The sequence below is a fragment of the Hypanus sabinus genome, chromosome 23, assembly GCF_030144855.1.
Source record: "Hypanus sabinus isolate sHypSab1 chromosome 23, sHypSab1.hap1, whole genome shotgun sequence".
Classification (NCBI taxonomy): domain Eukaryota; kingdom Metazoa; phylum Chordata; class Chondrichthyes; order Myliobatiformes; family Dasyatidae; genus Hypanus; species Hypanus sabinus.
This window is the reverse complement of record NC_082728.1, coordinates 320,517-334,776: the sequence shown is the minus strand read 5'-3', so window position 1 is coordinate 334,776 and position 14,260 is coordinate 320,517. Positions and strand designations below refer to the sequence as shown.

At 41.9% G+C, this 14,260-nt stretch overlaps 1 protein-coding gene across 2 annotated transcripts in view; it reads left to right on the top strand.

Moving 5' to 3' along the window:
* Window positions 1-9,614: 9,614 nt before the first annotated feature.
* LOC132379854 ((E3-independent) E2 ubiquitin-conjugating enzyme UBE2O) overlaps window positions 9,615-14,260 on the top strand; it is a 186,588-nt gene continuing 181,942 nt past the window's right edge. Inside the window, exon 1 of one of the 2 annotated variants that reach the window (XM_059948119.1) lies at window positions 9,615-9,853. In XM_059948119.1, the coding sequence (XP_059804102.1) occupies window positions 9,665-9,853 (189 nt within the window). In that variant the 5' untranslated portion in view covers window positions 9,615-9,664. Of the gene's footprint in view, window positions 9,980-14,260 lie in introns of both variants that reach the window. The other variant, XM_059948117.1, reaches the window with a different exon arrangement.

The following is a 14,260-nucleotide window of genomic DNA, read 5'->3' as shown; positions in this document are numbered from 1 at the left end:
CTCAGTATGCCCAGTTTCTGAGTCCTAGATCTAGGAATTTAGAGATCAGTTTGTTTGGAATTATGATATTGATATAGTCAATAAAATTGGTTTGCTAAGAGCTAGACTGTGGAGCTTGACTGTCAGCTTGTTCAGTAGAATGGTGTTAAAGGCCGAGTTGTATTCAATGAAAAGCATCCTTACATAGGTGTCTTTGTCCTCCTGGTGTTCCAAGACAGTATAAGGGGAGATAGAAATGGTGTCTTCAGTTGATCTATTCACTTTGAAGGCAAACTGGTCCAAGGTAACTGGAATTACGTCCTTGATGTGGGACATGACAGATCCTTGGCTATGTGACTAGGAACACCTCAAGTAGCATATATAAGTGTGCTGATGATACAACCATTGTGGGCAGAATCTCAGATGGAGACAAAAAGGCGTACAGGAGCAAGATATACCACCTAGTTGAGTGGTGCCATAGCAGCAACCTTGCACTCAACATCAGTAAGATCAAAGAACTGACTATAGACTTCAGAAAGGGTAGGATGAGGGATCAGAGTGGAGAGAGTGAGCAATTTCAAGTTTATAGATGTCAATGTCTCTGAGGACCTAACCTGGTCGCAACATATCAATTCAGCTATAAAGAAGGCAAGACAGTGACTATACTTCATTAGGAGTTTGAGGAGATTTGGTTTCTTACCTAAAATACTTGAAAACTTCTACAGATGCATCACTGTCTGGTATGAGGGGGCTACTGCACAGAATCGAAGTAAACTGCAGAGAGTGGTAAAATTAGGAGGTACAGAAGCCTGAAGGAACAAATCCGATGATTCAGGATCAGCTGCTTCCCTTCCACCATCTAATTTATAAATGGACATTAAACCTATGGACACTGCCTCACTACTTTTTAAATTTCTGTTTTTTGCGCTACTGATTTAACTATTTAATATACATATACCATACTTACTGTAATTTATTTTTTCTCTATATTTATCATACTTTGTACTGCTGCTGATAATATTAAACGTGATTCTGATTCTTTCCAAGCACTTATGTTGGCTGCTTTTCTGAAGAAGGAAGTGTAGATAAAATCCACAATGCAAAGCCTGGTTTTCATGATGGGCTGAGCTGAGTCCATAACTCTCTACAACTTCTTGTGGCCTTGGGCAGAGCAGTTGCCATATAAAACTGGGATGCATCAGAATAGGATAATTTCTATGTTGCATCTGTAAAAGCTGGTGAGGGTCAACAGGGCCATGTTTCATTTCCTTAGCCTTCTGAGGAAGTAGAGGCACTGATATGCTTTCTTGGTCAAAGCATCTCCATGGATAAACCAGGAAAAGGTTTTGGTGATGTTCACACCCAAGAACTTGAAGCGCTCAACCCAAGTTCTCTATCTCCTTTCAGTACTCTGCTTAGTCATTATTTGAGATACAGCCCACTACAGTGATACCATCTGCAATCTGGCCACTCAGTGGTGAGTGTGTTGAGAGTAAAGTGGGGGCTGAAGATAGTTTGTGGGCTACCAGTGCTGGGAATAATCGTCGCAGAGGTGTTGCTGCTAATGATTACTGATAGTGGCCTGTTGGTCAGAAAGTCAAGGATCAAGTTGAAAAGGAAGTTTCTGAGTCCTAGATCTAGGAATTTAGAGATCAGTTTGTTTGGAATTATGATATTGATATAGTCAATAAATAGTACTGTGATGTAGGTATCTTTGTTATCCAGATGCTCCAGAGGTGAGTGAAGGGCCAGGGAGATGGTGTTTTTCATGGACGTGTTTCAGCTGTAAGTGAATTGCAGTGTGTCAAGGTTGTCTGGGAGACTGGTTTTACTGTGTGCCATAATCAGCCTCTCAAAGCAATTCATGATGACGCTTGATAGACCTGGACAATGATAATGTGTATTGTATCTATTAAAAATATTCACATGGATTTAACTTAAGTATTCAGTTCATTTCTAGTCATGAAAATATGGGGAGGGTGTAGAGATAATAAGATGTAGGAGCAGAATTAGGCCACATGGCCCATTGGATTTGCTCTGCCATTTCATCATGGCTGATCCAATTTTCCTCTTAGCTCCAATCTTCTGCCTTCTCTCTGTTTCCCTTCAGGCCTTGACCAATCAAGTATTTATCAACCACTGCCTTAAATATACATAAAGACTAGACCTCCACAGTTCCCTGTGGCAAAGAATTTCACAGGTTCACAATTCTTCTACTGAAGAAATTCCTCCCTATCTCTGTTCTAAAAGGGCGCTCCTCTATTCTGAAGCCGTGTTCTCTGGTCTTAAACTCTCCCACCATAGGAAGTATCCTCTCCACATCTGCTCTATCAAGGCCTTTCACCATTCAATAGGTTTCAATGAGGTCACCCCTCATTCTTCTCAATTCCAGTGAATACAGGCCCAGAGCAATCAAACATTCTTCATACAGTATGACAAGCCATTCAATCATTTACGTGAACCTCCTTTGAACCCTCTCCAGTTTCAACACATCCTATTTAAGATAAAGTGCCCAAAACTGCTCACAATACTCCAAGTGAGACCTCACCAATGTCCTATAAAGTCTTAACATTACATCTTTGCTTTTATGGTCTAATCCTCTTAAAATGAATGCTAACATTGCATTGGCCTTCCTCACCGCAGACTCAACCTGCAAATTAATCTTCAGATTATCCTGCACAAGTAATCCAAACTCTCATTGCTCCTCAGATTTTTGTATTTTCTCTCCACTTAGAAAATCGTCAACTCTTACATTTCTTCTACCAAAGTCCATGACTGTACATTTCCCGTCACTGTATTCCACCTGCCATTTCTTTGCCCATTCTCCTAATTTGTCTCTCTCCTTCTTCAAAACTCCCTGCCCCTCCACCTATCTTCATGACATCTGCAAACTTTGCAATAAAACCATCAATTCCATCATCCAAATCATTGACATATAATGTAAAAAGAATCAGTCCCAACAAAAACCCCTGTGGAACACTACTTGTCACCAGTAGCCAACCAGAAAATGCTCCCTTTGTTCTCACTCTTTGCCTCCTGCCAATCAGCCACTGCTTTAACCATGAAAAATCTTTCCTGCATGACCATGGGCTTGTAGCTTGTTAAGCTACAAGGTGCCTCATGTCTGGCACCTTGTCAAAGACTTTCTGAAAATCCAAATATACATCAAACAATTCTCCTTTGTTTATCCTGCTTCTTATTTCTTCAAAGATTTCCAACAGACTTGTCGGGCAAGATTTTCCCTTGAGGAAACTGTACTGACTACGGCCTATTTTATCATGTGCCTCTAAGTACCCTGGGACCTCATCCTTAATAATCGACTCCAACATCTTCCCAATCACTGAAGTCGGACTAACAAGTCTATAGTTTCCTTTCTTCTGCCTCTCTCCCTTGGAGTAACATTTGCATTTTTCCAGCCTTCCGGAACCATTCCAGAATCCAGTGACTCTTCAAAGAACATTAATAATGCCTCCACAATCTCTTCAGCCACCTCTTTCAACCCTGGAGTGTACACCATCTGGTTCAGTTTTCCAAGCACCTTCTCTCTAATAATGGTAACTTCACATACTTCATGACCCCCGACATCTGGAACTTGCACCATATTGCAAATGTCTTCCACAGTGAAGTAAGTTTGTGGTCTAAGGTAGAAGGAGATGATTTATTAACTTAAAACTTTCTGCATAATCACTCAAAAGAGTTGAACTGCACGTGCATGTAAGGAGAGCTGTATACCTCACCTCCTTCTACCTTAGGCCACAAACTTATCAATCACCCCTGCTATGGACCATTTCTGGAGGTCCAAGACATTGACTTCTACAAAGAAGGATCCGTATGCTCCGCGACCGTGTGTAAATGTAGAAGGGGACTATGTTGAAAAATAAATGTGCTAGGTTTTCTAAAATTGACTCCTTCTACCTTAGAACATGAACTTACCAATCACCCCTCGTACTTATTCAATTTGTTCACCATTTCTTTGGCCCCATTACTACCACTCCAGCATCTTCTCCAGTGATCTGATAACCACTCTTGTTTCTCCTTTACACTTTATATATCTGTAGAAACTTATGGTTTCTTCTTTAATATTACTACTAGCTTATTTACATATTCCATCTTTACATTCTTAATGACTTTTTAAATTGACTTCTGTTGCTTTTTAAAAGATTTCCAATCCTGTAACTTCCAACTAATTTTTTCTCTATTACATACCCATTCTTTGCCTTTTATGTTGGCTTTGATTTCTCTTATTAGCTGCAATTATGTCATCTTGCCTTTAGAATACTTTTTTCTCTTTGGGATATATCTACAGTACCCTGTGCCTTCCAAAATGCTCCCCAAAATTCCAACCATTACTGCTGTGCTGTCATTACTGTCAGCGTTCTTTTCCAATCAATTCTGGCTAACTCCTCTCTTATGTCTCTGTAATTCCCCTTACTCCACTGTAATACTGATACTTCTGACTTTAGCTTCTCGTTCTCAAAATTCAGGGTGAATTTGATCATATTGTGATCACAAGTCTTGGCCCGAAACATTCACTGTAGTTTTTTCCATAGATGGTGCCTGGTCTGCTGAGTTCCTGCAGCATTTTGTGTGTGTTGCTTGGATTTCCAGCATCTGCAGATTTTCTCTTGTTTGTGATTTGCCCCTAAGGGTTCTTTTAACTTAAGCTCTCTAATCAATTTTGGTAGAGGCATTGGAGCAATCCGGAAAACATTTTGAAATTGCTTCCTGGAATGAAGGACCACAGTTCCAAGGATAATGGAGGAGCTACCATTTGCTTTCTTTGGAGCAGAGATTGCCATGGGAAGATCTGACGTAAATGTATTAAAATGATGGGGGTTTGGACTAGGTGGATACTGGGTGGCTGTCATTGGTGGAGGAATCAACAATTAAAGGTCCCAGGTATAAAGGGGATGAAAGTTAGGGTGTGACAGTAGTGTAGAGATCAGTACAATGCTTTACAGTAGCAGCGACCCATCGTGGTCCATAGAGACCTTGTGACCATGTGAGTGGCCTGCAGGTGTTCCAGTTTCCTCCCAAGGTCCTAAGTCTGGTAGGTTGGTAGGTTAATTGGTCATTGTAAATTGTCCAATGATTAGGCTAGGGTTAAGTGGAGGGTTCCTGGGTAGCATGGCTTGAAGAGCCAGAAAGGTCTATTCCATCCTGGATCTCAATAAAAAAAATAATAATGACATGAGGAATAAGTTGCAAACTCTTCAATATATTGCAGGGTGACCTACAAATTGTTTAGGCTATGAACAGTTCTCAGGACCAGAACCCTTTTGTAACCTGAGAGGACCTGTACAATGATTTTTGCACACTCATCAGTTTATTACTGCATCATTTTTGAACAATATCCTTTATTCAATGTCATCTCCCCTCAGTCTTTCCTACAAAACACAATATCCCTATAAATTTCATCTCATTCCCATTCCGTCAGCCTGCTTGTATCCAACTAACAGCACTGTAGTTCATGCTACTAAGTTTTAAGTCATATGAAAGTTTGAAAATGCCAGTTTCTAAAGCAAAGACCCCAATATCAATCCTTGTGTAATGCCACAGGTGGAGTGGAGGGGAAATACTGGTGGGGATGACGGTAGAAAAGAGATGGCTGGAATTTCTGGGGATAGTTCACAAGGCACAGGATAGATAGGTCCCACAGAGAAATTCTCAAATGGCAGGTGTAAGCAGCTGTGGCTGACAAGGGAAGTTAAGGACTGCATAAAATCCCAGGGAAAGGCATATAAGATAGCAAAAGTGAATGGGAAGTTGGATGATTAGGAAGCTTTTAAAATCCAACAAAAGGCAACTAATAAAAGCTATCAGAAGAGAAAAGGAGAAATATAAAAACAAACCAGCTGATAATATAAAGCAGGAAACTACAATTTTTTCAGTTATATAAAGAATAAAAGGGAGGTGAGTGTTGATATTGGACCATTGGAAAATGATGCTGGTGAGGTAGTAATGGGGGACGAAGAAATGGCAGATGAAAATAAGTACTTTGCTTCAGTCTTTACTGTGGAAGACACTAGCAGTGTGCCAGAGGTCTGTGAGTGTCAGAGAGTAGGAGTTAGTGCCATTGCTATTACAAAGGAAAAATTGCTAGGCAAAAACAAAGATCTTAAGGTGGATAAGTTACCTGGACCAGATGGACTACATCCCAGAGTCCTGAACATAGAACATAGAAATCTACAGCGCATTACAGGCCATTCAGCCCACAATGTTATGCCAACCATGTAACCTACTCTAAAAGCTGCCTAAAATCACCCCACGGCATCGCTTTTCAAAAGTTCCAGCATGTCCTCTTTCTTAATGTCTATATGCTCAAGCATTTCAGTCCACTGCAAATCATCCCCACAATTGCCAAGGTCCTTTTCCCTGGTGAATACTGAAGCAAAGTATTCATTAAGTATCTCTGCTACCTCCTCTGACTCCATGCATATGTTTCCATTGTCGCACCTGATTGGTCCTATTCTCACATTGTTCATCCTCTTGCTTTACACATACTTGTAGAATGCCTTGGGATTTTCCTTAATCCTGTCTGCCAAGGCCTTCTCAAGGCCCCTTCTAGCTCTCCAAATTTCATTCTTCAGCTCTTACCTGACAACCCTGTAATTTTCTAGAACTCTATCAGTACCTAGTTTCTAGAACCTTTCATAAGATTTTTCTTTTACTCTTAACTAGGTTTATCACATCCTTTGTACACCATGGTTCTTTTACTTCCGCGCCTCAATGGAACATACCTATCCAGAATGCCATGCAAATGTTCCCTGAACATTTGCCACATTTTGCTGTGCATTTCCCTGAGAACATCTGCCCCCAGATTCCTACCTAATAGCATCATACTTCCCCTTACACCATATAAATGTTTTCCCAAATTGTCTCCTCAGATCCTCTCCAGCACTATAGTAAAGGAGATAGAGTTGTGATCACTATCACCAAAATATTCTCCAACCAAGATATCACACCTGACCAGGTTCATTTCCCAAAAACAAATCAAGTACAGCCTCTCCTCTAGTTGACTTATCTACATATGGTGTAAGGAAACTTTACTGAACACACCTAACAAATTCCACCCCATCCAAACCCCTTGTTCTAAGGAGATGCCAGTGAATGTTAGGAAAGTTAAAATCTCCCATCATAACAACCCTAATATTATTGAACCATTCCATAATCTGCCTCCCTATCTGCTTCTTGATGTCCCTGTTACTATTGAGAGCTTTATATAAAAAAAACACCCGGTAGAGTTATTGACCCCTTTCTGTTTATGACTTCCACCCACACTGACTCTGTAGATAATCCATGACTTCCTCCTTTTCTGCAGCTGTGACACTATCATTGATTAGCAATGCCATGCCTGCACCTCTTTTGCCTCCCTCCCTGTTCTTTTTGAAACATCCAAAGCCTGGTACACTCAGCAGCCATCAGCCATTCCAAGTCTCTGGAATGGCCACAACATCATAGATCCATGTATTGATCCATGCTCTAAGTTCATCCTCCTTGTTTATGATACTCCTTGCATTAAAATAGACACATCTCAAACTTGAAACAGGTTGCTGAAGTGATAATGGATAATCATGATCTTTCAAGAATCACTTGATGGTGGCATGGTCCCGGAGGACTGGAAGGCAAAAGAGAAGAAATTATAGGCCAGTTAGGCTAAATTCAGTGGATGAGAAAGTGTTGGAGTCCTTTATTAGGGAAGAAGTTTCAGAATACTTGGAGACTAATGATAAAATAAGTCAAAGTCAGCATGGTGTTTATGAAGGGAAATCTTGCCTGACAAATCTGTTAGAATTCTTCAAAGAAGTAACAAACAGGGTGGACAAAGGAGAAGTAGTGGATGTCACTTACTTAGGTTTTCAGAAAGCATTTGATAAGGTGCCTCACAAGAGGTTGCTTAACAAGATAAAATCCCGTGGCATTACAGTAAAGATACTGGCATGGATAGAGGAATAACTGACAGGCAGGAGGCAGTGAGTGGGAATAAAAGGGGCCTTTCCTGGTTGGCAGCTGGTTATGACTGGTGTCCTCAGGGTCAGTATTGGGACCACTACTTTTCACATTGTTTGTCAATGATTTAGATAATGGAGTTGACGACTTTGTGGCATAGTTTGCAGATGATACAAAGATAGGTGGAGCAGTAGGTAGTGCTGAGGAAGCAATGCGATTGCAGCAGGACTTAGACAAATTGGAAGAATGGGCAAAAAAATGACAGATGGAATATTGTTGGGAAATGTATGATAATGCATTTTGGTAAAGGAAATAATAGTGCAGACTATTATCTAAATGGGGAGAAAATTCAAACATCAGAGGTGCAAAGGGACTTAGGAGTCTTTGTGGAAGACTCCCAGATGGTTAATTCACAGGTTGAATCTGTGGTAAAGAAGGCAACTGCAATGTTGGCATTTATTTCAAGGAAAATATAATATAAAAACAAGGAGATAATGCTGAAGCTTTATAAGACAGTAGTCAAGCTGCATGGACTATTAACAGTTTTGAGCCCTTTATCTCAGAATGGATGTATTGAGAGAGTCTAGAGGAAGTTTACAAGGATGATTCTGGGAATAAAGGGGTTAACATATGAGGAGCATTTAGCAACTTTGAACCTATACACACTGGAATTTAGAAGACTACGTGGGAATCTCATTGAAACCTACTGAATGTTTAAAGGATTAGATGTGGTGGATGTGGAGAGGATGTTTCCTATGGTGAGGGTATCCAGAACTAGAGGGCTCAGCCTCAAAATTGAGGGCAACCTTTTAGAACAGAAGTAAGGAGGAATATTTTAGCCGAAGAATGATCTGTGGAATACTCTGCTACAGACTGAGGTGGAGGTAAAGTCCATGTGCATTTTTAAAGCAGAAGTTGATAGATTCCTGATTGATCAGGGCATCGAAGGTATGGGATCTTCTAGGATCTGCCATGATGAAATGGCAGCGCGAATTGATGGGCTGAATGGCCTAATTCTGTTCCTATGTCTTATTGCCACTGTTCATCCAGCTTCAGTCAGAAGCAGTTAATTGCCATGACTCAGACCATAGTGTTCGTCTCTACACTGTGTTTTCCTGGTGCATCATTAAAAGTGAGGGGCTGAATGGCCTGATGCACCATCAATAACTCTCGGAGACGGGAGGCGAACGATAGGCTTTATTAGCAGCAAAAGACCACCACACAACATCCTGGAGACTGAGGGAGGAGCAGTGCCTCCAATCGCCTTTATACAGGGGTCTGTGGGAGGAGCCACAGGAGCAGTCAGCAGGGGGGCGTGTCCAGACAGGTATATGTAGTTCACCACATGGCCTACAACTGAATCCTAAACAAGAGATCTTGATAAAGGGTCTTCTTGCTAGAGATGCTGCCTGACCTGCAAACATCCTCCAACATTTTGAGTGACTCGAGCCACAGAGCTCACACTCCCGCCCGCAAACGTGCACAGCGCCACAGTCACACGTGGTCTAGAAAGGTGGCGGAGCCTGCGACAAGGAGGAGCTCCTATTGGGCGGAGCCTATTGCCGACACATCCTCCTGTCATTGTCCGCCTGTTAGCCTATCCCAATCCAACGTGACCAATCGTTAAGCATTTTAATTGGTTAGCAGTGGGGTCCCGGACAACGTCCCATGACGTCACTATGCGTCTACGTAAAGCGGCGGTGAGTGAGCGGCCCGGCTTCTGGGTGCAGTGGTGATGGATGCGGATACAGATCGAGCGGCTGCCGCTGCTGCTCCGGCTGCCGAGACGCCAGTACTCTCCGCAGTGTCCCCCGTGCAGTCCCCAGCCCCGGGCAATCAGCGCCTCCTGTTCGTCGATGACTTGGTGTCTGGCACATACAAGGGGGCCTTGCGGCATGGCATCGTCGGCCTGATTCACGGCGAGGTGAGCAGTGGCGAGAGCTCGGACACGGACGAGGAGGGAACTGGCCGCGAGCGGCCTCTCAAGAAGGGCTACGTGCGGGTGCAGTGGTACCCGGAGGGAGGCAAGCAGGACGTGAAGGAAGTCAAGGTGCGTTGATAACGGGTGTGGGCGGGTGGACCAGAGGGAGGGGCTGGCGCTCGGTGTTGCAGTGCCTAGCCCTCGAGGTGTTCCTGCAGACGTTAGGCCATGAGTATCCTGAAGCCTAGAATCTGAGTGTTGTGGTACAGAAGCAGAATTTCAGCTCATCTAGTTGATACTGCTATTAGATTGGGCCGTGATTGAATTTTCTCTTTACGATGAGTGGGCATAATGATGCTAAATATGGGTGAACAAGGTAACCTCAGTAGTGAGCATTGCTTATGTCGTTAAAGGTTATGTCATTGCTCAATGAAGGAATATAGCCGTGTACCTTTCAGATCATTTTGTAAATCCGGGGCTGTTAGGGATAAACAGTATCTGCTGGTATTGATAGGGAAGTCCATGTCTTCTGAGTATATAAAGCAAAAACTTGAGTTTTTGAAGGTAGTTTTTTCTTAGAATAATGGGCATGATGCCACTTGGTATGATGCAGTTTGTGCATCAGCTTGTTTGTGTGTTGGCCATCATGCTGTTTAAAAGACTTTTGTTAAATTTATGCTTCCGGAAGTGTTTTTTGTGATGTCATTCGCGCTAATACATTCTAGTCTGTGACTGAGATGAATAGATTGGGTTACCTCATTGCAGTGAAATTGAAAGGTGAATGCAGAACTATACAAGAAGTCCAGGTATGACCCATGGAAGGCTATCTTAAGAGCAAAAAAAAATTCCTATAAGATTAGGGACAGAATCAGATGCATGTCAGCTTGGCCATTACTTCCTACAAAGCGAAACTTGACATGATGCTTCACTCCCAGATGAGCTAAACATCTTTTATGTATGCTTTGAAAGGGAGAACAAAACTACATGTTTGTGAATCCTTACAGCTTCTGGTGACTCTGATTTGTCTTGGAGGCCAACAATATTTTTCCAAGAGTGAACCCTTGCAACAAGCCTTGATGGTGAAGGTGGTAGGCCAACAAGTTGGCTGGAGTGTTCAAGGACATCGTCAATCTCACTGCTGTAGTCAGTTTCCCACCTGCTTCAAAAGGGTGACAATCATATCAGTGCCCAAGAAGAGCAGGGTGAGCTGCCTCACTGACTGTTTCACCCACTTCTACTATGATGAAGTGCTTTGAGAGGTTGGTCCTGGCTAGAATCAACTCCTACCTGAGCAAGGACCTGAACCTGCTGCAATTTGCCTGTCACCACAATAGGTCTACAGCAAATGCAATCTCATTGACTCTCCACTCGGCCTTGTATTACCAGGACAATACAAATACCTACGTCAGGATGCTATTTATTATCTACTGCCCAGTGTTCAACTCAATTGTTCCTACAGGTCTGATCGAAAAGCTCTAAAGCCTGGGTCCTTTGTACTTCCCTCTACAACTGGATCCTTGACTTTACCAGAAGATAACAGCCTGTGGATCGGCAGTAACATCTCCACCTAGCTGATAATCAACACTGGCACACCTCAAGGATGTGTGCTTAATCCACTGTTCTGCTCTCTCTACACCCATTACTGTGACTAGGCACAACTCAAATGCTATTGATAAATTTGCTGATGACATAACTATTGACAGAATTTAAGATGGTGATGAGAAGGTGTACAGGAGTGGAATGCTTTACAGCAACAGCCTTGCATTCATTGTCAGTAAAATTGATTGTGGACTTAAGGAAGGGGAAGTCGAGAGGACTCTCACCAGTCCTCATCAAGGGACCAGCAGCGGAAAGGGTGGGATGTTTCAAGTTCCTAGGTGTCAACATCTCTGAAGTCAAGTCAAGTTTATTGTTATTTCGACCATAAACTGCTGGTATAGTACACAGTAAAAACAAAACAACGTTCCTCCAGGACCATGGTGCTACATGAAACAACACAAAACTACAATAGACTATGTGAGACAGCGCAAGGCTACACTAGACTATGTAAAACAACATAAAAACTGCACTAGACTACAGAACTGCACAGGACTACATAATGTGCACAAAACAGTGCAGGGCAGTATAATAATTAATAAACAAGACAATAGGCACAGTAGAGGACAAATTACAATATAATAAATGATGTAGATGTCAGTCTAGACTCTGAGTATTGAGGAGTCGGCTGGCTTGAGGGAAGAAACTGTTGCACAGTCAGGTTGTGAGAGCCCAAATGCTTCAATACCTTTTGCTAGATGGCAGGAGGGAGAAGAGTTTGTGTGAGGGGTGAGTGGGGTCATTCACAATACTGTTAGTTTTGCGGCTGCAGCGTGTGGTGTAAATGTCTGTAATGGTGGGAAGAGAGACCCAGATGATCTTCTCAGCTTACCTTGCTATCCGCTGCAGGGTTTTGCAATCCGACACAGTGCAATTCCCAAACCAGGCAGTGATGCAGCTGCTCAGGATGCTCTCGATACATCCTCTGTAGAATGTGGTGAGGATGGGGAGTGGGAGATGGACTTCTCTCAGCCTTTGCAGAATGTAGAGATGCTGCTAAGGTCTATCCTAAGCTCAACATATTGATGCAGTTGCAAAGAAGGCACAACAGCAGCTATATTTCATTAGGAATTTGAGGAGACTTAGTATGTCACTGAAGAGACTCACAAATTTCTACAAATGTACTGTGGAGAGCATTCTAACTGGTTGCATCACTGTCTGGTATGGAGAGGCCAGTGCACAGGATCAGAAAAAGCTGCGGAAAGTTGTAAACTCAGCCAGTTCCATCATGGCTACTGGCCTCCCCAGCATCCAGGACACCGTCAAAAGGTGATGCCTCAAAAAGGCAGCTTCCATCTTTAAGGACCCCTATCTTCCCCCCCCCCCCCCCCAAACCAGGACATGCCTTCTTCTCATTGCTGCCATCAAGGAAGGATGTACAGGAGGCTGAAGTCACATGCTCAATGTTTCAGGAATAGCTTCTTCCCCTGCACCATCAGATTTCTGAATGGACAATACACCCATGAACACTACCTCACTATTTTCCTTTTCTTTTTTCACTAATTTAATTTATATTTTTGTTTGTGCTTATTGTAATTCATAGTTTTATTGCTATATATTGCAATGTACTGTTGCTGTAAAACAAGTTTCACGACTAATGACAGTGATATTAAACCTGTTTCATATTCTGTGAGGATTTTGGACTGGAATTTGCAGTAAATATGCAAGTTGATAGCCCCCATTAAGGCAAATGCTACTGGCAATCCACACTTGGTGCCACATGTACAGTACTTCAACCCTTATTTTACACAAAGATAAGTGCTAATCTTTGCATCAAGTAATTTGCTGACATTGGAAGACTCCTTTCTCTCCACTCCAATTAATAATGAAATATGTGACCTACCTTGTTTTGAGAATTTGATAAAATAGTACAGAAGTCTGACAAAACAAGACTGTTAGCTCTGATTCTGTTTCCCCATCCTTGTTTCCTTTCAATTGTAAGTCCAGACTGGCAAGGTTAGATTCCCTACCAAGACTTTGGATGAACCAGTTGGGATTCTGCAAGGCTTAGTACACTGCTTATTGATTCAATTTCCAGATTTAAATAAAATATTAATCTCAATTCCTACTGTGCGATTTGGGCATTCAATATCTGGATGTTTAGTCTCGGCCTTTGGATCACCCGTCTCTTTGCATCTCCAGTCTTGAAAGTTGCTGATTAGGTTTTAATTTTTTTTTTAATTTTTAAGAAAGTACTTCACAACCTTTATCTAAATTTAGCTGCAGTGTCTGTCTTATTGTGTTTATTCTGGTTCTAAGTTGGTATCAGTAAAATAACTTCAGTATATAAATGGGCATCAGTGTATCCACATTTCTGGCTTTACGATAATCATAATTGCACATTCTCATTAATGGTGTTAACTTCATTAACAAAATCTGAAGGATATAAATTCTTAAGGGGTATAAGTTTGTGGTTTATTGAATGCAGATTGACAAAGCAGTTGAAGTTTACATGATGCTGCACTTTGTATACATGTGTGAACAAATGCCTCATAAGCTTTGTGTTCAGCTGCAACTGGCATGGTGTACGTTTGTAACAGTGTTACAGTAAAATGGTTTTGGGATAATGCCCTCAGATGTGTAAATAGACTGGAAAAATGGAGTTATTGAAACAGGCTTGAATTAAAATCATGAGCCATAAAAATCGGATAAAATAAAAATTATTGGAATTATTGGATAAAAATTGTTCCCAATGGACAGATAAGGACTGAGGGCACAAAATGAAAATTCAGAAAATAAGCAAAAGGAAGGATTTATTTTTTCAAAAGATGTTTGGGCTGTGGTATATATTTGCCAGGTGTAACGGTGGAGACC